This window comes from Brachypodium distachyon, chromosome 2 (assembly GCF_000005505.3).
Source record: "Brachypodium distachyon strain Bd21 chromosome 2, Brachypodium_distachyon_v3.0, whole genome shotgun sequence".
Classification (NCBI taxonomy): domain Eukaryota; kingdom Viridiplantae; phylum Streptophyta; class Magnoliopsida; order Poales; family Poaceae; genus Brachypodium; species Brachypodium distachyon.
In genome coordinates this window covers 3,103,070-3,126,488 of record NC_016132.3, presented here as the reverse complement: position 1 = coordinate 3,126,488, position 23,419 = coordinate 3,103,070, and the positions used below count along the sequence as shown (strand labels likewise).

Below are 23,419 nucleotides of genomic sequence, written 5' to 3'. Positions count from 1 at the left end.
CAATGTAAAGCGGAGAAAATTATGCAAGCTCCGAACTTCTACCCTCCATTCCGACTTTTTTTTATGGACACTACTTTGATGCATGCAATATTATGGACCAAAGGATGTAGCCCCGTCCCATATTAAGTGACGAAATATTGCATGTATCTAAACGCTTTTTTGCGTATAGATACATCCATATTTGAGCAAATTTGAGTCACTTGATATGAGACGGAGGGAGTACATTTTTTTTGATTAATTGCAATCTTCCTTTCCTTTTGTCCAAAATTCATTTGATCCAAGGTGAGCATAAGGCCTTTTAGACCCGTACAATTCTCCAATATATTTCTTTCGGTGAAAAACCTTTCTTACGGCCTAACCTGTTCACCGTAGAAAAAATAAAAGAACTTAAGGACACGTTAACCATAGTTGTCATGGAAAAAAAACATTTTATGAGGTCTTTTCCTTTAGAATTGCATGCAAACTGCAAAGTAGTCAATAGAAAATAATCTATGGTTCCAAATCCTGCATTTTTTTTAAATTCTGCAAATCAAAGGAGATATATAGAATTTTTTTTAAAAATATCTATGAAATTTCTTTGAATCACAGAGGTCCCAGCGAAAAAGTTTGTTTAGTGTTCACAAGAATTTTCGGTTTAACGCCAATAACAAACATTAAACAACGCCTGGACGAGTTAGAGGGATAAAAAGGAGCATAAAGATTCTCCGGCACTGATTACCGACGAGCAGCTAGAGTCTACAGAGAGAGACAAGGAAGGACGGGACAATGAAAATATAATAAAAGGCCAGCATGTGACTCGCCAGTGCGTGTGTCCCCAGCAAGATCAGTTTAACCTTGTTCTCCTTGGGCTCTGTTTGTTTTAATCCCTCCGTCATTCTGTTCTGCAAATGTTTTAAAATTACCGGCGGAAGTACATCCAATGTTTTGCCGCGTCGAGATGCGTGTGCTTTGTGACAAACATGCGCCTGTCAATTAGCGCAACTGTTTAATTAACTAGTGCCCACAAATGCTACATACAAGCACAAGCTTCTGATGCTGAAACAGTAGAAAAATTGAGAACTTTACACCGGTGTCAGTGGTAGTACCACAAGATTTGCTTTTTTGACGGACCGGAGTTTACAGTTTGACCGATGATTAGACCGAGGAATTATAAGTTTAGTTTCTAAATGTCGGAGTACTACCAAATATGGTGCCTCACAACTCATGTTTTGTGTTGTTCTAAACGTTTGGTTAAACTCGAATGCTACCAGCTGTGCTAGTACTTTGTTATCTTTTGCAGTGAGAGGGAAAGGATAGTGTCATTTGTCAGTACGGTTAGCGAGTGGAGTTGAATTATTGGAGCATCTGCCGTCGTTTCTAAGCAAAAGGACCACATTTTCTCCCTCCTAGATTATTCCCAGTTTCTTGCTCGTATAAAAAACGACTAAAATCCGAACAAAAGGCATGTTTTTTCTTGCTCGTATTAAAAAAGAGGGGACTAAATCCGAACAGAAAAGCCTAAAACGCTCGATCTATCTACTGATAAACAAAGGAAGGAGTCCTGGAGAATACAGAAGTGGCAATGGGAGTGAGGACGAGCAGAAAGCATGGTGGGCCATGGAGTGGGAGTGGCCATGGCATGCGCGTCCGTGTCGAGAGAGACGAGACGAGATGAGAGAGAAGCAGCTTTTGGCGGTTTGCAGAGCAGCAGCAGCAGCAGGCATGGATTGATAGGGTGTGGTGTGGCAGGTGCTTGTTGGCGACTGCCCTCTCAGCCAAGCCCTGCCCCCACTCCACTCCTCCTACCCCCACCATCAATCCATCGCCCTCCTCTATCCCATCCCCCGGTGTGAACCGAGAGCTCCTCGCTTCGCTTGGCCTGGCCCTGGCGTCGTCGTCGCCGGTCGGATTAGGATTGATTAATCAGCGGGTGGTTCCGTGAGCTCTGTTTGTGCTGCCGCGCCGGAGCGCGTGGAGTGGAGTGCAGGGGGAATTTTTTGGTGCGAGTTGGTTCGATCTTCTTCTTCTTCGTCGTCGTCTTGGCGGAATCGAATCTGCGGCTTGTGGGGGGATGGGGTTGTGGATGCGGTGGCGGTGGTGGGCGGTCGCCGCCGTTGTGCTCAGCGTGGTCCTGCCGCCGTCAGCCGCGACGCTCTCTCCGGCGGGCATCAACTACGAAGGTACTTACCCGCCCTCCCTCCGCGGCGAAAGTCCCCTGCTTTCTCCGAGTTCGTAAAGTAAAAAGGGTCTTTTGTCCCAAGAAGATTACTCTTCCGTGAAATTGGCACTAGATTTCTTCTTTCCCTTCTCGGCAACAACCCCCCCCGCGCATGTGCAGAAATGTGCCAATGTGGTTCCATTGCTTGTGCTTTTTCTTCGCCATAGCTGCGGGGTTTTAATCGTTTGTTGATAAGATTTGGTGAAGCTGAGCCTGCCTGTGGTTGTGTCCACAGTGGTGGCGCTGATGGCGATCAAGACGGAGCTGCAGGATCACTACAACGTGCTCGACAACTGGGACATCAACTCCGTCGACCCTTGCAGCTGGAGGATGGTCACCTGCTCCTCCGACGGCTATGTATCGGCGCTGTAAGTCCCCTGTCCCTTCTGTTCACGCCGATTTCGCGTGAGCATAAAAAATGTCTGCATAAGTAGGACTAATCATCTCGCGGGATCTGTGCTTGCAGTGGTCTTCCCAGCCAAAGATTGTCTGGTAAATTATCGCCAGGCATCGGAAACCTCACCAGGCTGCAATCTGTGTAAGCTCATTCATCCCGTCTTGTTTTAAATCGAAAGCACAAACAAAACTACAGTTTCTTGAAATAAATTGCTCTAGATTCTAGACAGATGAAAGACTGCAAGTGTTGAAGTTTGTTGTTCTTGGACAGGCTATTGCAGAACAATGCAATTTCTGGCCCTATTCCTGGTAGCATAGGCAGGCTGGGGATGCTACAGACGCTTGACATATCAGACAATCTTCTTACCGGGAGCATCCCGAGTTCAGTTGGCGATCTCAAGAACCTCAACTATCTGTAAGATTTCTTTCTCTGGTTCTTGATGGCTCATCATTCTTGCTTGCTGTATACAGCAATTCACTCCTATTTATTGTTCTATTGTTGCTACCAGAAAATTGAACAACAACAGCTTATCTGGAGTTTTACCTGATTCACTGGCCACCATTAATGGCCTTGCTCTGGTGTATGTCATGTCAATCTCTTTTAGTCATTCCTGTTTTTATCTCCTTGGCACACTGTATAAACGGCTTAATCAATGTATTTCACAGAGATCTTTCATTTAACAATCTGAGTGGTCCGTTGCCAAAGATTTCTTCAAGAACTTTCAAGTAAGTATTCAGCTTATCAATCCTCTATCACCTAGCTAATTAAATTCTCCCCTAAAAACCCTGTGTGCTTTCTGTTGACTGCCCATGCCTCATTTTCCACTCATTTTTACCGTTCCTTGTCTGAACAGTATCGCTGGAAATTCAATGATATGTGGTCTGAAGTCTGGAGATAATTGCTCTTCTGTGTCAATGGACCCGCTTTCTTATCCACCAGATGACTTAAAGAGTGAGATTGCTGATCATTATTTATCTCCTCTGTAGCAGAATAAATGGTAAATCTTTTTTGTCTTGTATGTGCTGCTCACATATGTCTCCTTCTCCTCAGTTCAGCCGCAACAAAGCATGGCAAGAAGCCACCGTATTGCTATTATCTGTGGAGCAACTGTGGGTTCACTAGTATTTGTCGTTATTGCAGTCGGCATGCTTCTTTGGTGGAGGCATAGGCGTAACCAACAGATCTTTTTTGATGTAAATGGTAATAGTCTTTTCGATGTTGTGGTTGATCATACTATCACTGCCTGAATTAGGACTTCAGTAACTAGATGTCTTCGTTGCAGCAAAAGTTGAAAATTTTATTATTTCTGAGTTTTGAGTAACCATTGATGATAACCAGTCCACTTATAGGTAAAATCTTTGGTGCTGTCCATAATCCATATCCCAGTTATGTTTGGTACATTGATTTGCTTTTGCAATAAAAATGAGATGTCTTCTTTCCACGATCCTATTGTACTTGATCTGTTAGTTGTACCTCCCACCAATTTTGTTCATGTTGTCCTGACTAGCTTGCTATACTGTTTTAGTTCTGTATTGCAGTACCTGATACCTTCTCTTAGCTACAGATCAATATGACCCAGAAGTATGCTTGGGTCATCTGAAGCAGTACGCCTTCAAGGAGCTTCGAGCATCTACCAATAATTTCAACTCAAAGAACATTTTAGGTGAAGGTGGATATGGAATAGTATACAAGGGTTTTTTACGTGATGGTTCAGTTGTTGCTGTTAAAAGATTGAAAGACTACAATGCTGTTGGTGGAGAAGTTCAATTCCAAACTGAAGTTGAAGTCATAAGCTTAGCTGTTCATCGGAATCTCCTTCGACTTATTGGATTCTGCACTACAGAGAGTGAGAGATTACTTGTTTATCCTTATATGCCGAATGGAAGCGTTGCTTCTCAATTGCGAGGTCTGTTTCTTTCTCCATGCTGATAAGAAACTTTTAAGTCACTTGCATTACTTGTTCACATTCATTAGTGGCGTGTTTAAATTTTTGCCATTCCCTGGCCATGTTTTAAGTTCATTTCAAATATGGAGTCTAGCATGATGCATGGATACATGTTGGTGTGTTCCTCCATGGCTCTATCCAATCAGCACAGCCTGTCATCAAATGCTCAACCTAAAATCACTTATGGTTTTGACCCATCCTGTTAACGCATTTCGTCCTGGGGCAGTTTCATACTTCTGCCATGCTATCAACTCAAAATTCTACTCCTGCTCCCTGTATTAAGTTAAGCAACAATTTGTCCATGAGCTATTTTGCTGTTCACACCGTGTTTTGGATATGAACTGAGGCATTGACAACACCACACATCTTGATTAACCATTGGTGAAATGCACTAATATTCGGTCAAAAAAGATGAAATGCACTAATCGATAGTAAGAGGCATTGTATGACCATTTTCTGAGTATATTATTCAGTTTCAAGGAAACTAACCTCCGGCTTTAGTATTACACAGCACCTAAACTTTCCTGCTATTTTTTTGTCAGAACATATAAATGGCAGGCCAGCTCTAGATTGGTCAAGGAGAAAAATGATAGCACTAGGTACAGCACGAGGGCTCCTTTATTTGCACGAACAGTGTGATCCAAAAATAATCCATCGTGATGTTAAAGCCTCCAATGTGCTTCTTGATGAATATTTTGAAGCAATCGTGGGAGATTTTGGATTGGCAAAACTATTGGATCACCAGGAGTCCCATGTTACCACAGCAGTGCGTGGGACTGTTGGACACATAGCTCCGGAGTATTTATCAACTGGTCAGTCATCGGAGAAGACAGATGTCTTTGGGTTTGGAGTCTTGTTGGTTGAGTTGATCACTGGCCAGAAGGCACTAGATTTTGGACGACTAGCAAATCAGAAGGGTGGAGTGCTTGATATGGTAAGCATATTCTTTGTTTGCAAATTCATTTTGTATTTTACGAATGGTCTCAAATTCACTTTATTACGGAAAGACTGTTTTATCCTTTTCATTGGAGTTTGTTGATCTCTGCCTTTTAGCTCTCTTCAGAGCTTTGGACAAAGTCTGTATGTCACTTTTAGGTCCTACCACCTTTTCTGTTGAGTACATTGAATCATAAGATTTGATGCTCAAGATACTGAAGCATATTTTCATAGCAAAAAAACAAACAAACAGAAAAGTTGGAAAATATGCTGAAGAAATCGAATGCAACTTAACTGTTCAACAAAATGTTCACCATTGCAATTCTTTTGGCCTTTTTTTTAGAAGATTGAAGTAGATGGTGTTCCTTTCTGTGATCATGGTGTGGACATATTAGCAAATGCCCCATCATTTACCATCTTCTGTTCAAACCGGTTGCCGAAAAAAAGAATTCGAGGGGTTATCATTTGTTCTTAGTGGCAGGTAATTTGGATTTACACGAGCACCATTTCTGATACCTGCATCTGGTTCCAGGTAAAGAAGCTTCATCACGAAAAGCAGCTGAGCATGATGGTGGATAAAGACCTGGGCAGCAACTACGACCGGGTGGAGCTGGAGGAGATGGTCCAGGTGGCCCTGCTGTGCACGCAGTACCACCCGTCGCACCGCCCCAGGATGTCGGAGGTGATCCGGATGCTGGAAGGGGACGGGCTCGCGGAGAAGTGGGAGGCGTCGCAGAACGTGGACACGCCCAAGTCCGTCTCGTCGGAGCTCATCCCCCCGAAATTCATGGATCTCGCCGCTGCGGACGAGTCCTCGCTCGGCCTGGAAGCCATGGAGCTCTCCGGACCAAGGTGAGATCCGCGACCCACTTCGATCGCGTGTCGGTGCAGATATCTTGCTTTTTTACATGGCTGCTATTGCATTCTGAGATTAGCTTCTGAGAGCAAGAGGGGGAACAACAGGTGAAATGTGAAAATTTTCCGAGTGGGGTAGGGTAAGCAAGGTAGTAGCTGTGGTGGTGGGATGGCATGGCATTGCATTCATTTGTACATACGGCGTGTATTTGTGTGAGGTTGAGCCCATCCTTGCTGCCGCATGTACACGTGGCAGAGAGCGATTGGATGATTCGAGTAAATATAGAAAGAGAAATTTTCCAGCAGGGGCTTGGTTTTTCTCTCTTCCAGTTATCCCTGTTTCAATCTGCATTGCCACCATTCCGCTGTGATCTGTTTTCAAGCCTGTATCTTTCTACAAGGGTGTGCTGCAAACATGTGCCGCAATGGAAACGCTTTTGCGGCAAAGGAGAAAGGGGGCTCAGCGGGTGCAGCGACTGTTGCGCGATGGAACTGGTCGATGCAGTCCGTTCGTCAATGGCAGGGCAACTTTCGCATAAAAGTTGTCCTCTTGGCGTCAGCTGTTTGATTCAACTGTTGTGCAGTGCTGCTGCTGAAACTGTTGTTGGTAACAACTAACAAACGCGCCTCCGCGCCAGCAGGCAGCAGCAAACATCTCGTCGATCGCCAACATTGTTTCCTTGTCTTTTGTCACGTCAAATCAGAAATCACTCCCCGTCCGGTCCCGTCCCGTGCTCCTCCGGTGCTCGATCGATCGAACCTCCTCCCTTGGCACGATCCCGTCCGTCCGCCCATGGATCGATCACTGCCGACCGCGTCGATCATGACGCACCACCACACCTATACCAGTACCGGTACGTGCCGTTGCCAAGTGCCAATAAACGTAAAGCCGTCGAGGCGACAGACGCCGGCCGGCTACAAAACGCTCTGTTGCACGACTACCGTGCCTCCCTAGCTCCCTTGCCTTTCCTTTTTCTTTCTTCTCCTTCCAGAACCAGCCGAAACACCGCAACGACCCTGCAGGCTGCAGCTCCATTCCAAATTCCATGGGGGGCGGCAGCTTCGTCAGGTGCCGGTGCGGGTGGGTGAAGCTCCTCGCGCTGCTGTCGCTCGTCCCGCTCGCGCTCAGAGCCGGCTCGCTCCTCGCCCGCGTCCCGCCGCCGCCCTCCCGACCTGCTTCCGCCTTCATCGCGGGCGCCGTGAGCGTCGTCTCCGCTTCGGCGCACAGCGAGGTCGGGCAGCGACGGAGGAGGACCAAGGAGGGTACTGCTGCCCTTGCCGCCGGCCTCAGCACGAGGTTCCGGCACGGCGGAGCCCAGGCCGGGTTCGGCGACGACAAGAGGATGGCGCCGTCGGGCTCCAACCCGCTGCACAACTTGCGACGACGACGATAGGCCGTTTCTCGCGTCCATACTTCTACAATATACAAAGCACAACAACACCATCGACGAGGTCTGGCTTTCCCTCCCCGGCGCCCTGCTCTGCTGTGCTCTTCACACACACACACACACGATTGTGTGTTCAGTGTTCGTTCCACGACATGTGTGCATACATATATATAAATGTTCTTCAGGCTGCGAGTACATGTGTACTCTCACTCTCCATAGTCCATACGCATTGTGCGACAGAACGTTTGAGCCGTGCGCCTGCATCTTCGATCTTCGTCAAGTTTGTACTGTATGTTTTTTCGTTCTTTTCCAGCGCATTTGGATCTCGCAATTCACACCGATGAATTGGTCTGCTCACCAGTGATCCTAAATTTTTGACTCAAATTTGTCTAAATAAACATGCATGGGTTTTTAAAAAACGTCTAGATACATACATGTAATATTTCGACAACAATTTAGGATCGGAGGGAGTACTGATTACTCTCATGCTTTACCTCAGACGTCGGCAAGTCAATCCAAAACGTGCACAACACTAGCTAATCTCTCTCTCCTCCTCGATTTAGAGAAAGCGCTTGCAGTTAATTGAGAGAGTGCATATGCGTTCTCGCCATTGATTGGCTAGTCAGCCGTCGATTCCATAATTAATCACATGAGGGGACTACTTATTAGTATGAACACATCAGGTTTGACATGCAATTGTTTAGTTTTACTGCTCCATTTTATTACAAGTAGAGATCAGCAGATCAGGTTTGACATACAATTGTTTCTACGAATAAGAGAAAGAACGGAAACTAATGATACCAAGGAAGAAGAGCACGTCCCTGACTGACATTCTCCAAGACCCAGCCTCCCCTGCAATCATGGTGTCGCCGAATCAGCCATCGATAACGGCATGCCCAAAGACATCCGCTGCGGCTCAAGACAAAACTACATCAGTGCAATCGCTAATCAGTGCATCAACACAGCACTAATCGAATGATTGAATCTGCAACCTGACTGACCGGACTAGTGAAAATGTCACTGCAGTGTGCAGTGACACGAACGAACAGAACAGAACAACGCTAAGCTAAGCTAACGGACCGGCCAGCTTAGCACGGGTTCTGCACAGGTTGCTGTGGGCTGGGCCAATGCTTGACGCTGGTTTACTACGGCCCGGCCTGCCCAGCACAGGTTCCGCATCGTAATTGAACTGAGAGCATCCCCTCAAAAAAAAAAAATTGAACTGAGAGCAGGGCTCCGGATTAGCCGAATTAATTCGCAACGGAGATTGTACGAAAAGACTTGTATAAAAAGCTATTACTAGTCCTGTTCCTGGTGCGATTTGCTAAGCCAGAACAAATTATTTTTTATGAGTTTCGGTTCCCGAGTTATTTACATGTTCATGGTATGCCACATTTTAACTGTGTTCTGCTACATAGGAAACTTGCTAAAAAACAATTCAGATTTACAAGGTATCCTTGTGTTAACTACCACAAAAGAATTCCAAAAGAAGGGCATGCATTACCTGAACTTCTGATAAGTAAAAGAGGTATGCAAACGCATCACGTATTCACGTAGTCCCTGAATAATGGCCACAACCTTCTTTCCCTTTGCCTTCCATCAACCACCCTTCTCAACAATCTAACTGCGCGATTACGTGTCAGGGGAACAAGTAGTCCTTACTCTGATGACTCTTCTCGCCAGCCTCATAAACATATCTGCAGAGCGGATAAGCTTCTCATCCCGTGCCATCATCTTGTTGCATAGACAAAGTGTGTTCATGTCATGATAAATCTTGACAATACCTTCTGCATCACCAACCTTGCCATAACCATCAATGAGCCTATAGTTTGTATCCTGATCGCGAACAATTCCTTTCGTCTATCACTGTCGTTACCAACTCGTTCGCCTTGCCGACCTCTGCTGTGTTGCAGAGTGCCTCTAAAGATCAAATTGCAGGTGCCAATATCCAGCAAAAGGCCTTCATTGAGCATCATGTCAAAGAACTCCAAGCCCTCCTGTACCCTCGACTTCTCTATAAAAGATATGCAGACGCAGCATCGAGTACCGGATAAGAGCCTCTCTTTCTTTTCCTTTGCCTATCCGCTTCAAAACGCTTTTCTCCCATCAACGACCCTTCTCAACAATTTAACTATGGGATCCTGAGTACACAGGACACTTGCTAAAAAAAAAACAATTCAGATTTACAAGGTTACCTTGTGTTAACACTACCACAAAAGAATTCCAAAAGAAGGGCATGCATTACCTGAACTTCTGATAAGTAAAAGAGGTATGCAGACGCACCATATATCCACATACTGAATAAGGGCCACAACCTTCTTTTCCTTTGCCTTCTCCCTGCAGCTTTCCTTCCATCAACCACCCTTCTCAACAATCTAACTGCACGATTACGTGTCAGGGGAACAATTAATCCTTACTCTAACGACTCTTCTCACCAGCCTCATAAACGCATCTGTAGAGCGGATAAGCTTCTCATCCTGTGCCATCATCTTGTTGTATAGCCGAAGTGTACTCTGAGTTCATGTCATGATAAATCTTGACAAATGACAATACCTTGTGCATCACCAATATTACCATAACCATCAATGAGCCGACAGTAAGAATACTGGTCATGAATAATTCCTTTGGTCTATCATTGTCGTTACCAACTCGTTCACCTTTCTCACCTCTCCTGCGTCGCAGAGAGCCTCTGAAGATCTCATTGCAGGTGCCAATATCCAGCAAAAGGCCTTCATGGAGCATCATGTCAAAGAACTCCAAGCCCTCCTGTACCCTCGACTTCTCTATAAGAGATATGAAGATGCAGCATTAGTAGTGAATAAGAATAGCTTTCTCTTCCTATTCCTTTGCCTATCCTCTTCAGATTTTCTCTGATCAACGACCCTTCTCGACAATCTCACTGTGAGATACTGTAATCAGGTATCAGGGGAACAAGTAGTCCTTACTCTGATGACTCTTCTCACCAGCATCATAAAAGTATCTGCAGAGGGGATTTGCTTCTCATCCCGTGTCATCATCTTGTCGTATAACCGAAGTGCACTCTTCGTGTTACCCTTCTTGCAGTAACTGCTGATCAACGTATCGTGTATGCCACTAGTCGGAGCCAGCAGTTTCCTTTCCATCACAGTCACATACTTCTCAGCTTCCTTTGGATTCCCACACTGGCATAGGCCCCTGATCACGGAGGTAAATACTTCAACACCATGAGTAAGTCTTCTATGCTCCATCTCATGATAAATCTTGATAATACCTTGCGAATCACCAACCTTGCCATATCCATCAATGAGCCTACAGTATGTATCCTGGTCAGGAATAATTCCTTTGTCTATCATTGCGGTTACCAACTCGTTCGCCTTACCGACCTCTCCTGCTTCACAGATTGCCTCTAATATCTCATTGCAGGTGGCAATATCCGGTACAAGGCCTTCATGGAGCATCTTATCAAAGTACTCCGAGCCCTTTTCCACTCTACCTTGTCTAAAGCACCCTGTGATGAGGTGACTGTACGTAGCATCATACGGCTTCAACCGAATAGACAGCATTTCTTGAAGCAACTGCATGGCCTCATTGACATTTCCTTCGTGGCATTGCCCTCCGATGAAGCAAGTATACACAAAAGCGTTCAGGTGACAGCCTCGGCGGACCATGTCGTCCCATTGCTCACGCGCCGACTTCAGATCACCATTAAGACAATAAGCATGCACGATCAGTGAATATGCAATGTCATCGAACACAATGTTCCTCTGCAGCATCCTCCTGAGCAGCAAGGTCCCTTGCTCCGTCCTGCCCTGCTTGAAGATCCACAGTGCCAGTGCGACGTGTGCCACGATGCCTGGCGTGCACTTCTTGCCATGAATCCTCTCCACAAGGGCTGCCATCCTGGCAAGTGCACCCTCCCGGCTCAGCACGCCGATAACAAGCTCGACGGTGCCCTGGTTGGCATACACCCGCTTGAGCGTCATTAGCTCGAACACCTCCCAGGCGACCTGGAACCGTCCGGTGCGCTGCGCGGCGTGCAGCACGGCGTTGAAGGCAGAAAGGGAGGGGAGCACGCCGCGGCGGGCCAGGTAGTGGCAAGCCTCCAGGGCCTCCTCCGGACGGCGCAGCTGCGCGTAGGAGTGCACAAGCAGGTGGAGGCCCCGGGTCGTCGCGGCGGCGCCGCTGTCCTCGTAGGCGGAGAAGAAGGCGTCCAGGAAGGAGGAAGCGGGCGTAGAGGAGGAGTGCCGGGCGATGGCGGACTGGAGGAGCACGGAGGCGTGGCTGATGAGGGACGCGCGGGAGAGGAGGTGGACGATGAGGCAGTACGAGCGGAGCGAGTGGGGAGACGGCGAGGCGGCGGCGGCGGACCAGTGGAAGAAGGAGTGCGCGTTCTTGGCGATGGTCTCGGAGGACGAGGGGCTAGAGTTCTTGGCAAGAGAGAGGAGCACAGCGTCGACGACTTGCCTGTCGGGAGCCTCGGCGGCGGCGACGGCGGCGGTGGGGAACGTGGCGGAGAGCGCCTCCCAGGTCACCCTAGGGTTATGCGCGAGGTAGTGTGCTATGTGCTGGGGCGACGCCGTGGTGGATGTGGGCAAAGCAGTGGCGGCGGCGGCGCAGACCGCCGCGCCGCCGCGCCGCGCCACCAAGCGGCCGCCGGACTTGGCTGCCATTAATTAAAGGGGCCAAGAAAGAGAACTTCGCGAGTCAACTGAAACAGCCAAACAAATCTTGTTTATCACAGCATGTAATGTTGCAATTAGGCAGAGCGGGAAAAGCGGCCGAACCTACCGTTTTAGCAAGGAGCAGCTCCGACATTGTTGCCATCCACCTCCGCCTCTCCTTGCTCGCCGCGAATAATCCTCCCGCCGTGCGTGGCCGCCTCCTAGTATAGCATGGTAGGCGATCGATTTCCCGGCACCACAGGAAAAGGGGAAACCAATAAGGCAGAGCCTCTCCCTAGCTCCCTCCCTATAACAAAGCCGCGAGAGTCTCGGCGCGGTCGAGAAAAAAGGATCCGGATCGGAGCCGAACAGAGGGAAGGAAGAATAATAATGGTGGGGGGCGGCGAGCAGCAGAGCCAGAGCGTGGCGGCGGCGGTCCGGCCGTCGCTGGCGAAGGCGCCGTCGCCGTCGTTCCGGCTGCGCAACGGCAGCCTGAACGCGGTGCGGCTCCGGCGCGTGTTCGACATGTTCGACCGCAACGGCGACGGCGAGATCACGGTGGACGAGCTGGCGCAGGCGCTGGACGCGCTGGGCCTGGAGGCGGACCGGGCCGGGCTGGCGGCCACCGTGGGCGCCCACGTCCCCGAGGGCGCGTCCGGGCTCCGCTTCGAGGACTTCGAGGGCCTCCACCGGGCCCTCGGCGACGCGCTCTTCGGCGCGCTCGCCGACGACGGGGAAGACGGAGGGGAAGGCGGCGCCGACGGGGAGGAGGAGATGAGGGAGGCATTCAAGGTGTTCGACGTGGACGGCGACGGGTTCATCTCCGCCGTGGAGCTGCAGGAGGTGCTCAAGAAGCTCGGCATGCCGGAGGCCAGCAGCATGGCCACCGTCAGGGAGATGATCTGCAACGTCGACCGCGACAGCGACGGCCGCGTTGACTTCGGCGAGTTCAAGATCATGATGCAGGGGATCACCATCTGATCGAGCCTCGTGAACGCCTTCTTCGATCCACCATCGATCGGTTGTTCTTCCCCACGCGAAGAACAGCCACCGTTTATCTAAAGCTTGGAAACCAAGACAGATATTTCTATATTGTTCGTCCACGATCGATATGCTCCGATGCAAATGCGCAGCCGAGGCGATCGTATGATCAGTACTAGGTTTACTTTCGTCTCTAATTAATCTCCGTGGTTCAGACTACACTACGGAAGCATATATTTCTTGTGCCCTTGTGTCGCCTGTCTAATTCTGTCATGGTTCTGTGTTAACTTGTTGTTGCCCTTGTTGACTAATCCAGCGGCTTGATCAAAATGTCCAAGCGTGAGCAGCCCAACATGTTTCCCCTTTTCAATTCTTTCTATTTTCACGCCCAAATGCGCTCAAAATTACACATCGACTAAAATCTTGATATAGGTCTAGATCAGTGATCACCAATTTTTGTTTCCCTGTGTCCTCAAGCTTGGATTATGAAATTCTCTTCAAGTGTTCCAAGCATCGCAAGTTGGCCACGGGAGAGGAGGACGAACCAAACAACAGCTATAATGGCTGCATGCTCGCTCCCAGTCCCAGACCAAGAATACTCAGCAGATGGTAATACGTGCATGATTACAGAAGGACACATTTTTTCCGACATACATAAGGACGTCAGTACATTGCATGCCAACTGCCAAGCACACTTTATTGTCATATTATCCACAGAAAGTATCCGGTGGAAACCAAGTTACCGTGAAAACTCTATGAGGGTGATGTTCCACACACATACACATCTTTTAAGTTCAAACTCACATTCGTTTCGAAGATATGCAAAAGACAGATTCAGCGATGAATAGCTGCATTGACTGTTTGCTACTATTCCTTGCTCAATTTGTTTTTTCCATACCTCCCAAATGAATTTGAGTTTGAAGTTGAAGTGTTTTTTGAGAAAAATTTAAACCTTTACACATGATTTTCGTGTGGTTTTCACTGGTTTCCACAGAATACTCTCTATTATTGACTCTTATATGCTACCGCATATATACTACTCCCTCCGTGTCATAAAGGTTGGCACGGATTTGAACTAACTCAGTTCAAAGCCGTGCCAATCTTTATGGAACGGAGGTAGTATTTGTTCTTATAGCTACTGCTTGAAGACAGTATTATCTTATTTATCCCTTCTGGTTTTGAGATTTTGCAAACGGCCGATATCTTCGTCATTGGTAGCAAGCTGCAGCTATGCGTTCTCCTTCACAACGGTGACTGGGCAGGTCGCGTGGTTCACAACGTAGGTGCTCACGCTCCCCATCAGAGCCCTGCCGCGAGGAAACAACAAATGGTCACGTATAGGGTCAAGTCAATCAGCTAAATATGCCAATCACAACATCAAAATCTCAGGCGGAAGGAAACGACAAGATAATTTACACAACAGCAGCACGATTCATGGTTCATCGTGCAAATCAGTCACGCAGCAAGAAAGTTAACAATATATTGCGTCTTGGCTTGCCATGGTTTAGCAGGAAAAATCTTCTGCTAAATGCGGAACATGATCATGGGGCTGAGAGTTATAAAACCATAAAATTATGTGTACCTCTTCAGTGTGCTCAGACCTCTGCTTCCGATAACCAGGCAGCTAAGGGGAACCACGTCAACCGCCTCGCACAGCTTCTTCGTCGGGTCACCATAGAATATCTTTCCAAAGACTTCGACCTGAAGCCATGTGATTTCGAAGAGAACAATCGGCAGATAGGATCAGCCTCCAGCAGAAGAATTGATCAAGGATTAATTACAGCAAATTTTGTGAATGGAAGATGAAAACTGGTACCCCTCTCTGATTTGCCACATGAGCTAGGATTTCTAGTGTCTCCTTGTCTGGTGACAGACCATATGTCTTGGTGACATGAGGATCTGAGAACTCTACCAGAGGGATGAGCGCTGAAATCCCGAAGAATTATTAATTCAAAAGTGAGGTAATCTGAGATAGTAGCATAATGAACAACACTGAAATCCAGCCTTTCTTCATCAGTTCCAAAGCAACAGAAGCAAGTCTAGAACTGAAGTATGGGCAGCACTGACTCTACCTATCCTACGGATTTCAAGACGAGATACAGTAAAGGACACGAACTACAGGAGTCGTCAGGGACGGACTTACGTGAACCACTCTGCTCCCAGAGATGAACTGCTCCTTGTTCATTCTGGTAGGAATTATTGACATGGATAAGTATGAGTTGATCCCCGTTCCTGATAATGTTAGTTGATGCCCAACGTAGAGCTGCTTTGCTGCATGAGGAGAAGTCCACAGCAACTCCGATATTCCTTCCCCCCATGTCCCTGCAAACAAGTGGAAATAGGTTTCGGTTTTCAGACCAGTATGTCTAAGAAAGGCAATGAGATTTCGGCTGTTGGTCAGGTCCTTAAATAGATGACAAGAACAAGAATTATTTAAAATATACCGAAGAAAAGATGAAAATGAACATAGCCTGCTGCTATTTCCCCCCTACACTTTCTCAAAATTCATTTTACATAGATGAACCAACAACCTTTTAATTTTGGTACTTTACCTGATTCCTTATCATCGCGTTAGCTCACCAGGAAACATACATGTTACACCTGCGTACTGCTGCTAGAGAAGCCGATGAGTACCTGGAAATGCAAAGTCAAGATTCATGAAGCAAAGCAAAACGGCAAAGAGAATTTCACTCCCGTTTCTTTCACCCACTAATACTGCAGTCCCAGATTCTACTCCATCAGTTGAAGAAGCAGCATCTGCAAAGTATAGGCAATGGACAAAAGGGCAAATTCTGATGTACTGATTCTGGCCAAAGGACGGTGCACAGGAAAAGCCAGGTTGATAAGGAAAAAGATGGCATGAGATGCTTCCAATTCAGATGAAAGGAGAAAGGCAAAAGCAATTTGAAATTGGGTTATTCTTCGCCAGTAGTAATATGCTAGTTCCCGACCTCGCGTGCGAAATTAAAAAATACAAGAGGCCCTCATACTTAATAAAGAATGATCCTATATATCTCAAATAAATTCAGAGCCATGTCCATTTTTAGATGAGTTGGCTAAGCAACTATGGAGAAATTCCATTTCAATTTGATGTAATTTCATGATGCCAATGGAAATTCACTGCAAACAAATAGAAATTAATCGATGCATCCATCAAATAGATTCCATAGATGACCAGAGAGCTAGATCTCCAAACAAACTTGTTGTGTTAAAGTGTTTTAGCATTACATGAAAAGGTGGTGCTATGGAACATTCAGAGTTACAGTTCACCAAATGCAAAAAAAGCCTACATAGATGCTGTTAATCAATCCGGTCTTTGGGATGAGAAATTATACTACAGCAGCTCCACTCTCTTGGCATATGACACATGATAGATCCACCAATTTCCCAGAATTCCAATTACATGCAGTTCTGTTCTGTCCTTTAGTTCAACTGTTCCAATAGAAAAGAACTTGTAGTCTTCAGTATCAACTTTTCTTGTCTGCATAAACTGCAGATAAACCAAACAAGGGTTTAACTAAAAACAGCACATACTGAATAAAGTTACTGAGGGTGTTAATGTGTTATAGTGATGACTGATGAGGATGGTGGGATCTGCTACCCTCATTACATAACTTAAAAAAAACAAATCTACAGTGTTATGGTGTCTAGGACATGGTCACTGCAGTCTAGATTTGAATCTCAATTAATCATAAATTCATTCTCAAAGCATAGCATTGACAGGAAATTGACTGGAACAAACTAGATATGGGTTAGTTCATCACAGAGAACATAGTGTTGACTAGTTTAGAGACACAAAATATGTGAATCTCAATGCACGAACTCACGCTGGATCTACTGGTGGTAGCACCCTCTGGGGGTAGAAAATCTGGTCTCATATTTGGAGATGGAAGGGGTAATAATATACACACTAAGCACACCACCACAAATATTTACACTACAGAGTGGCAGGGTGGCCCAAAACGTGAAACCTACAAGCACGAGCATTTGGTAAATGTTCCAAAGTCCAAACTGCCTTTACCCAAGGTAGAAACATCTGGTTTGGCATAAGAGCAATAGAGTATTGAGATAGACGGTCGAAACATGATCATCTTTCTAACTGGTTTCAAAAAGGTGTGTGATCTTCACTTTTCAAGCTTAGGGGTTATTTCAGAGTGATGTTAACTGTGCACTTGTGCAGAAGTCAAAAAAGTAATGTGAATGGAGGTTCACAGGCTCACAGCCACATAGAAAGTACTTCGAAGAGTATGAGCTAGAGACAATGTGATTTTATTGAACTACTGTGAAATGTATTGTAGAATGCAGGTCTACATTATCTCTCTGTCAATAAAAAAACAAGCATGACGATCACCTCGTCCTTCCATAATGCAGGATTTTGGCACACCTTCCCTTGATGAATCTGAAATAGTTAAAGCTATATGAGGGAACAGAAAAAAGAAATGCGGAACATCCCCTGGTAAGTTCGTTATGTTTAGTAGCATAATTAAATCTGAAACAATGCTACAACCATGTCATATTGAGCAATATCAAACTTTAATCAGGAATATGTTTAACTATAAATAGCATTTAACTAACCTCCTGAAGAAACAAGTATATGGAATAGGGGTCCGGCCTTGAAGAATAGAGAAGAAGCAAAGTATTGATGACGAGAACTATTGGTTTCCGCCAACCATACACAATCAAAAGAATCAAGCCAACCGGCAGCTGAAATTTCCTGACCAAATTCCACAATTTGGCAAGCACCTGTTTTGAATATGGTGAGAGTGTAGTGATATCTTTTGATGGGCGCCTTGCCAGTTGTTCTGTGATACAAAAAATTCCACACACAAAGGAGTGCATCAGGATAGCAATGGTGGCTAACTGACTACCGTTTGGCTTTTGCTTCTATGCTCCAACAGAAGAAAAGATTTACAGATGTTAAAGGAAATCAGCTATTTGTATTTAGGGCTGACTATGTTACGACATTAAGCAGATTCTTTCTTTTTTTAGGGAAAAAAATGTAGTACGATTGTAAGACTCGTACTGACATAACTAAATGGAGTCCTATACACAGCCAATTTACACAGATCATACAGTAAGCATTTTCTCCCTGTGGAGCACTAAATTAAAAAACCAAAACATTTTTAATGTGCCTGGTGTCTGGCCAAAAACTAGTACCTTCTTGAGCATAAGCAACGTTTCTCGGATAGAGCATCACAGCAATCGCGGTGCCACCGGCCCCAAATCCCTTCAGCAGACCTAAAACAACAATTAGACCCATTGGACGGTCAATTGCTACTGCGGGCCAACAACAAAATACACTCCACCAAGCATTTGGGACAGATAGAAGGAGAACATCCCACTGTTTTCATCATGAGCGACGGTGTGGGCACACTGAAGGCAAGCGAACTGCACATGATCCTAGCTCCAGAGTTTTTACCTGATAACTTGGGACGAACTCCAGGAGGCACCCTTGCCGAAAGCAGAGCTGGGAACCGAGCTTGAAACGCGGGGCTCGAACTCCTAAACCGGGACCAAACGCTCTGCAATGCGTGCCTGCCAGGAACTGGTACCCAGGCGGCGTCAGCGAGGCACAACCTAGCAAATCGATCAAACAAACAAGGCGAACAAAACTAGAAGCAAGGGGACTCACGAGTAGGGTTAGCGGCGGCGGAAGGGGTGCAGGAGGCGGAGAAGCCGCGGGCGGGCGCGAAAGAGGAGGAGGAGGAGGAGGCGCCCCGCCGGAGGTGCGCCGCCGCGGCGTCGCTCGCCAGTCGCCTCCACGCCATCATCGCCTAAACCCTGGTCCTGATTGGAATCGAGCAGCCCCTAGCTAGTAGCGCCTTCTCATCTTCTCTCGAGGAGGGAACCGAGGGAGGAGGAGGACAACTCCGAAGCCGGCGGCGAAACGAGAACGGAGAGAAGAGCTTGTTTTTCCCCCCTGTGACTCTGTGAGTTGTGAGCCGATTCCCGTTCCGTTCTCGTGGGGTTCTGGGCCCTGTGGGCTCTAAGTCTTGTTGGGCCTGTATCCTCCCCGTTACATTATGTTGTGTGTGGGCCGGGTTGTTTCCATGGGCTGGGCTGTATGGTAAATTGGACACCACCAGTCCTCCAGTATAACCTTGAAACGAAGCCTGCTGTTTGCGTAACTGCATGTGTTTGTGACTTTGTGTTCAATCTGATAGATCTTCAGCAAAGCCTGCTGCTGCTGCTGCTGCCAATGGGCACTGCTTTTGGAGAATTCTGCTTCAATTCCACCAGAAACATAAGACATCAGACATGCGTATGGCAGTGAAAAGGAAACATATATACTCATGGTCACTCCTCTGAGACTCTGAGTAACTTGTTAGTCGGTCTATGAGACTATGATGATGTGGTCTATATATGCGCATTTGAGATTTGGCAGTCTGTTCCCTTTGTTTTTACATCAGTTAACTCTTACGTACTCCCTTCGTCCCATTATATGAGACACGCACACATTTGAAGATCGACAATTTAACTAATTAAATATAATTTAAATAATTAAAAATTATATCATTAGAACCGTCTTTCGATAACGAATCTAATGGTGTATTTTTTTAAAAAAAAAACATACTATTTAATTAATCAGTTTGAGAATTTAAAGTTGCGTGCGTGCCTTACATTATGGGACGGAGGAAGTACCTTAAAAACGTGCTGTGGCTGAAGCCTGGACCCTGGAGGCGACCGGCGGCCATTGATGCAGCTATAGCCCATCAAATGCCACACCCCACCCCCACCGATGAAGATGATGGTGTTCCCTGGATCCAAATCATCCGATGTAATCCCTCCGTCCAACGAAAGATGTATCAAATTTGTTAAAATTTGAATGTATCTAGACATGATTTAGTGTATAGATGCATTCAAATTTAGTCAAAATTGAAACATCTTTTGTTGAACGGAGGAAATAGTACGAACTAACTAGCAGTAATAGAACCCTTTTTTATTTAGAAATGGTGAGGTGTCCAGAGCTAAAAACTCCTCGTACACTGCTTCCATGGGCATGACCGATTGACCATGCTTGTGTCTCTGTCTTTGCTTGGCTGGCCCCTGGTCCTGCATGTTGCTTGTGTCGTGCTGGTGAACATATTCCTGGTCCTCAACGTACTCCTGACGACAAAGAATTAAGCTGTGTCACTACGTGCGGCGCTCGCACGGTTGGCTCTCACATCACAGTGAGATCGATCGATCGAGCCGAGGTTCGTAACGACGCTACAGTACTTGTGGAACGCTGTCAGAAGAAATTGTGTATGAGAAAAGATGGATATGGATACGAATGTGTGATGCTGATGGCCGGCGATAGTTTCTCTGTCGGTCTCTTTCGACGATCCAAGATAGCTATCCCATGCGCGCTGTGGTGATTTTGGATCCAGAATTCCAGAATCGGTCTGAACCCATTGGAGCTGCAGGTTGCCTCTGGTTGTAGGAATCAAGGCATGCCATGTATCAGCTGTTTATTCTGTGTACTACCAGGCAAAGGAGAGCTGCACGAGCTGGTCATATATTCTGTAGGCAAGGAGTATTCAGTAACGTGCGTATATTTACAGGGCCACGTCAGCCTTGTTGTCTGACGATTCAGCATGCGTTGGACCTTCTTCCTCGGCTCCCCGCGTTTGAATTTCAAAACTTCACTTGTCTGTCTGTCGGACAGAATGACTGGATTTGGCATGCATTGATTTCACCGACATCAAGTATAAGTCTTCGAGGCGAGCGGTTTTCTCGTTCTGCTAAACAATTAATTAGTGCCGCTCCTATTGTTTGTTTATCTTGTCTAGGTTCAGATCGATCATCAAGGGGTTCGGCAAGTGCTAATAGTATCAGTACTCTTATCTCTGGCTCCCACCATCTCGTGCCAAAGAATGTGGCCGCATGTGCTTTGCTAATCGATGCAAGTTAAGAGGGCGCAAGTTAGTTAGTTGCCCGCTTATGTATGTATCCCTACACCTTCGATCTGCCGAATTATGCATTCATGGTTAATTATGAGCAGCACATAAATCATCCTGCAGGTGGACACAATGGGGGTAAAAAGTGAATCCATAAAGATGAACACAGAATGATAGTAAGGATAGAGTGGCCAGTGCTGGTCAGAAGACGCACGGCAGGTTAATCCTGCTAAGCTAGTGGCCTGCATCAGAATGTTCAGTAGTCAAGGGAACAAGCGTGCATTGCCAGCAAGCCAGCAAAGCCAGCCAGCCATTGTGATCATGAAAAGAAGTGTGCCGAGCCATACTTGGTGCATGGCACCAAAACCCAAGCCCCATTGGTTTCCATGATTTTTATCTTGTGCAGAATCAACCCACTGCTCCATTCTGCATAGTGATCCCCCACACTGGCAGCAGGAATAGCAAATTGCTAGTAGCTCCCACTGGGATTATACCCCTTCCACTATCTCACTCTTCTTTTTTGAAAGCCTACTAGTACTATCTTACTCTTTCCCCCACACCACACCCTTTGCAAAAGCAGAAGCAGCAGCAGCCAGTGTGGCTCATCACTGATGTGGACCTGATCCTTCCCCCCTTTTTATGAACCTGAGCACTGTGTGTTGTATGTGGACCTGATAGGCGTGAAACTGTGAAGAGAGAAGCCAAATGTTTAAGATGCTTGCATGTTGCAGCTAGCAGAGGCAGAGCACAGTGTGGGGGAGAGGAGAGTATTGCTCAAGAAATTAAGGCATACCTGACCATTTAAGGTGCTCTTCTTGCCATTGCTTGGGACCCGCCCCATTCATGCTACCTGTCTCTTCCTCCTCTGGCAGTGCAAATTCAATGTGTCAATGGTACTCTTTGGTTGGGCGGTATGGAGAGCAATGATCATGGCGGTACTGGGAACAGTATAGTCAACAAATTAACAGCTAGCAGCTGGGCAGAGGGGGAGAAGATCAAATGCTTGTGGAGGCTGCCATCGATCGCATGGGCGTGCCCCCATGAAGGTGAATGGACATTGCTTGTGCAGGTCGCAATTGCATTGCTTGCAATGCCATAATGGCGTGGTTGCATCTGTTAAGGAAAAGGATCGAAGAGAAGCTATGGAGTACTTGGACATTGGACAGCTACCATGTGGAGACCATATGGAAGTTTTATGGAAATTAACAAGTGTACCGCGACCATTCACTGCTTCACTGCTTCTCCTTTCAGTCTCCTTCCATATCTCATGTTGCTCACCATCCTTCTCCGCCACCACCGACTAGCCACAGGCACTGGGCCACTGGCCATATATAAGCTGGTGGGGCTACACAGAATAACGTTGCCGAGTCGCCAAAACCCAATCTTTCGCCTATACACAAACATTGGAGTAGTAAAATTGAAGGAAAAAAACTCAAGATATAAAAACAATCCACATGCATGCATGCAGCTGCTGTCTGTCAAAGCAATGGGCAATGGCCATGGCCGCCCCCTGCCCTACGCCTACATGCTCTGCCCGCTCCAAGAGGAAGCAACAAGGAATCGTTTTTTATCATGGCAAACAGAAACACAGGGGAGAAGCAGATCGAAAGCGAGTGTTTTATTTTGATCTGATGATTGCGCACCAGGCCGGCCGGCCGGCTGAACGGCACCACTCACTGACGCGCGCGGGGGATTGGAGCTTGAAAATTCCCCTTCACCCTGGCGCACATGGCCACCATACCCTCCCCTGCCCCTGCAGAAAGCCAGAAAGGCCTTTCGCTCTTCGCGCGCTGGAAGAAAGTTAAAAAAAGCGAATTGAAGGGACGAAGGAGTGCAGGGTGCTCGCGTACTTCACTTCCTTCGGTGCAAAATACAATTGCATTGCACACTCACCTTTCGAGCAGGATACTGCTAACAAAGTTCAGTTACCGGCAGTGGCCTCCAGCAGGCACCTAGCAGCACCACACTGATGCTTGTGAGATGGATTACAGTAATCCAGCTCTTACCTTTTTCTTTTGTGGAGAAGAGGGCCGGGAATGTGGAGAAGGGGACAGAGACCATGGAGTGTCCATTATAAAACTGGCATGATGCCATGGCTAAGGCATGGGTAAAGGGGGTTGGGGTTGTCGCTGTGGGTGTGTGTGTGTGTGTGTCCTCGGGAAAAAGCGGTCGTGCCGCTAATAGGTTGCAGTTAACCCCC

The 23,419-nt window shown here is 46.8% G+C and overlaps 6 protein-coding genes and 1 long non-coding RNA gene across 15 annotated transcripts; 3 read left to right on the top strand and 4 right to left on the bottom strand.

The window, feature by feature from the left end:
- Positions 1–1,528: 1,528 nt before the first annotated feature.
- Positions 1,529–6,663, top strand: LOC100843661 (protein NSP-INTERACTING KINASE 3). 2 transcript variants are annotated; one of them, XM_010232207.3, is made up of 11 exons: positions 1,529–2,159; positions 2,433–2,565; positions 2,664–2,735; positions 2,865–3,008; positions 3,103–3,174; positions 3,260–3,319; positions 3,448–3,545; positions 3,645–3,794; positions 4,153–4,500; positions 5,082–5,473; positions 6,008–6,663. In XM_010232207.3, the coding sequence occupies exons 1-11, from the start codon at positions 2,051–2,053 to the stop codon at positions 6,329–6,331; spliced, it is 1,902 nt and encodes a 633-aa protein (XP_010230509.1). In that variant the 5' UTR covers positions 1,529–2,050; the 3' UTR covers positions 6,332–6,663. The 2 variants fall into 2 exon arrangements, with proteins under 2 accessions (XP_010230509.1, XP_003569325.2); XM_003569277.4 differs by having other exon boundaries at positions 1,531–2,159; positions 4,159–4,500.
- Positions 6,664–7,227: 564 nt separating this feature from the next.
- On the top strand, positions 7,228–8,053 carry LOC104582500. Its single transcript, XM_010232211.3, has one exon. The coding sequence runs from the start codon at positions 7,377–7,379 to the stop codon at positions 7,722–7,724; it is 348 nt and encodes a 115-aa protein (XP_010230513.1). The 5' UTR covers positions 7,228–7,376; the 3' UTR covers positions 7,725–8,053.
- Positions 8,054–8,383: 330 nt separating this feature from the next.
- On the bottom strand, positions 8,384–12,627 carry LOC100840510 (pentatricopeptide repeat-containing protein At1g66345, mitochondrial). Of its 8 annotated transcripts, XM_024459033.1 has the most exons (5): positions 12,486–12,627; positions 9,964–12,405; positions 9,223–9,879; positions 8,711–8,907; positions 8,384–8,627 (listed from the first exon to the last, which is right to left on the bottom strand). In XM_024459033.1, the coding sequence occupies exon 2, from the start codon at positions 12,365–12,367 to the stop codon at positions 10,634–10,636; it is 1,734 nt and encodes a 577-aa protein (XP_024314801.1). In that variant the 5' UTR covers positions 12,368–12,405; positions 12,486–12,627; the 3' UTR covers positions 8,384–8,627; positions 8,711–8,907; positions 9,223–9,879; positions 9,964–10,633. The 8 variants fall into 8 exon arrangements, with proteins under 8 accessions (XP_024314801.1, XP_024314800.1, XP_024314798.1 ...); XM_024459032.1 differs by lacking the exon at positions 8,711–8,907 and having other exon boundaries at positions 8,384–8,645; XM_024459030.1 differs by lacking the exon at positions 8,711–8,907.
- On the top strand, positions 12,553–13,669 carry LOC100840201 (probable calcium-binding protein CML24). Its single transcript, XM_003565347.4, has one exon. It carries the CDS (start codon positions 12,590–12,592, stop codon positions 13,337–13,339), a length of 750 nt encoding a protein of 249 aa, XP_003565395.2. The 5' UTR covers positions 12,553–12,589; the 3' UTR covers positions 13,340–13,669.
- Positions 13,670–13,960: 291 nt separating this feature from the next.
- Positions 13,961–16,039, bottom strand: LOC100839206 (universal stress protein PHOS32). Its single transcript, XM_003569263.4, has 5 exons — positions 15,892–16,039; positions 15,483–15,661; positions 15,156–15,265; positions 14,922–15,040; positions 13,961–14,646 (listed from the first exon to the last, which is right to left on the bottom strand). Exons 2-5 carry the CDS (start codon positions 15,655–15,657, stop codon positions 14,568–14,570), a joined length of 483 nt encoding a protein of 160 aa, XP_003569311.1. The 5' UTR covers positions 15,658–15,661; positions 15,892–16,039; the 3' UTR covers positions 13,961–14,567.
- Positions 16,040–16,476: 437 nt separating this feature from the next.
- Positions 16,477–19,288, bottom strand: LOC104582499. Its single transcript, XM_010232204.3, has 6 exons — positions 18,972–19,288; positions 18,759–18,884; positions 18,497–18,577; positions 17,915–18,141; positions 17,691–17,738; positions 16,477–16,829 (listed from the first exon to the last, which is right to left on the bottom strand). Exons 1-6 carry the CDS (start codon positions 19,108–19,110, stop codon positions 16,674–16,676), a joined length of 777 nt encoding a protein of 258 aa, XP_010230506.1. The 5' UTR covers positions 19,111–19,288; the 3' UTR covers positions 16,477–16,673.
- Positions 19,289–21,288: 2,000 nt separating this feature from the next.
- Positions 21,289–22,927, bottom strand: LOC112271059. The gene is made up of 2 exons (XR_002963849.1): positions 22,013–22,927; positions 21,289–21,905 (listed from the first exon to the last, which is right to left on the bottom strand). It is a non-coding gene; the product is annotated as an uncharacterized LOC112271059 (long non-coding RNA).
- Between the last annotated feature and the right edge of the window lie 492 nt (positions 22,928–23,419).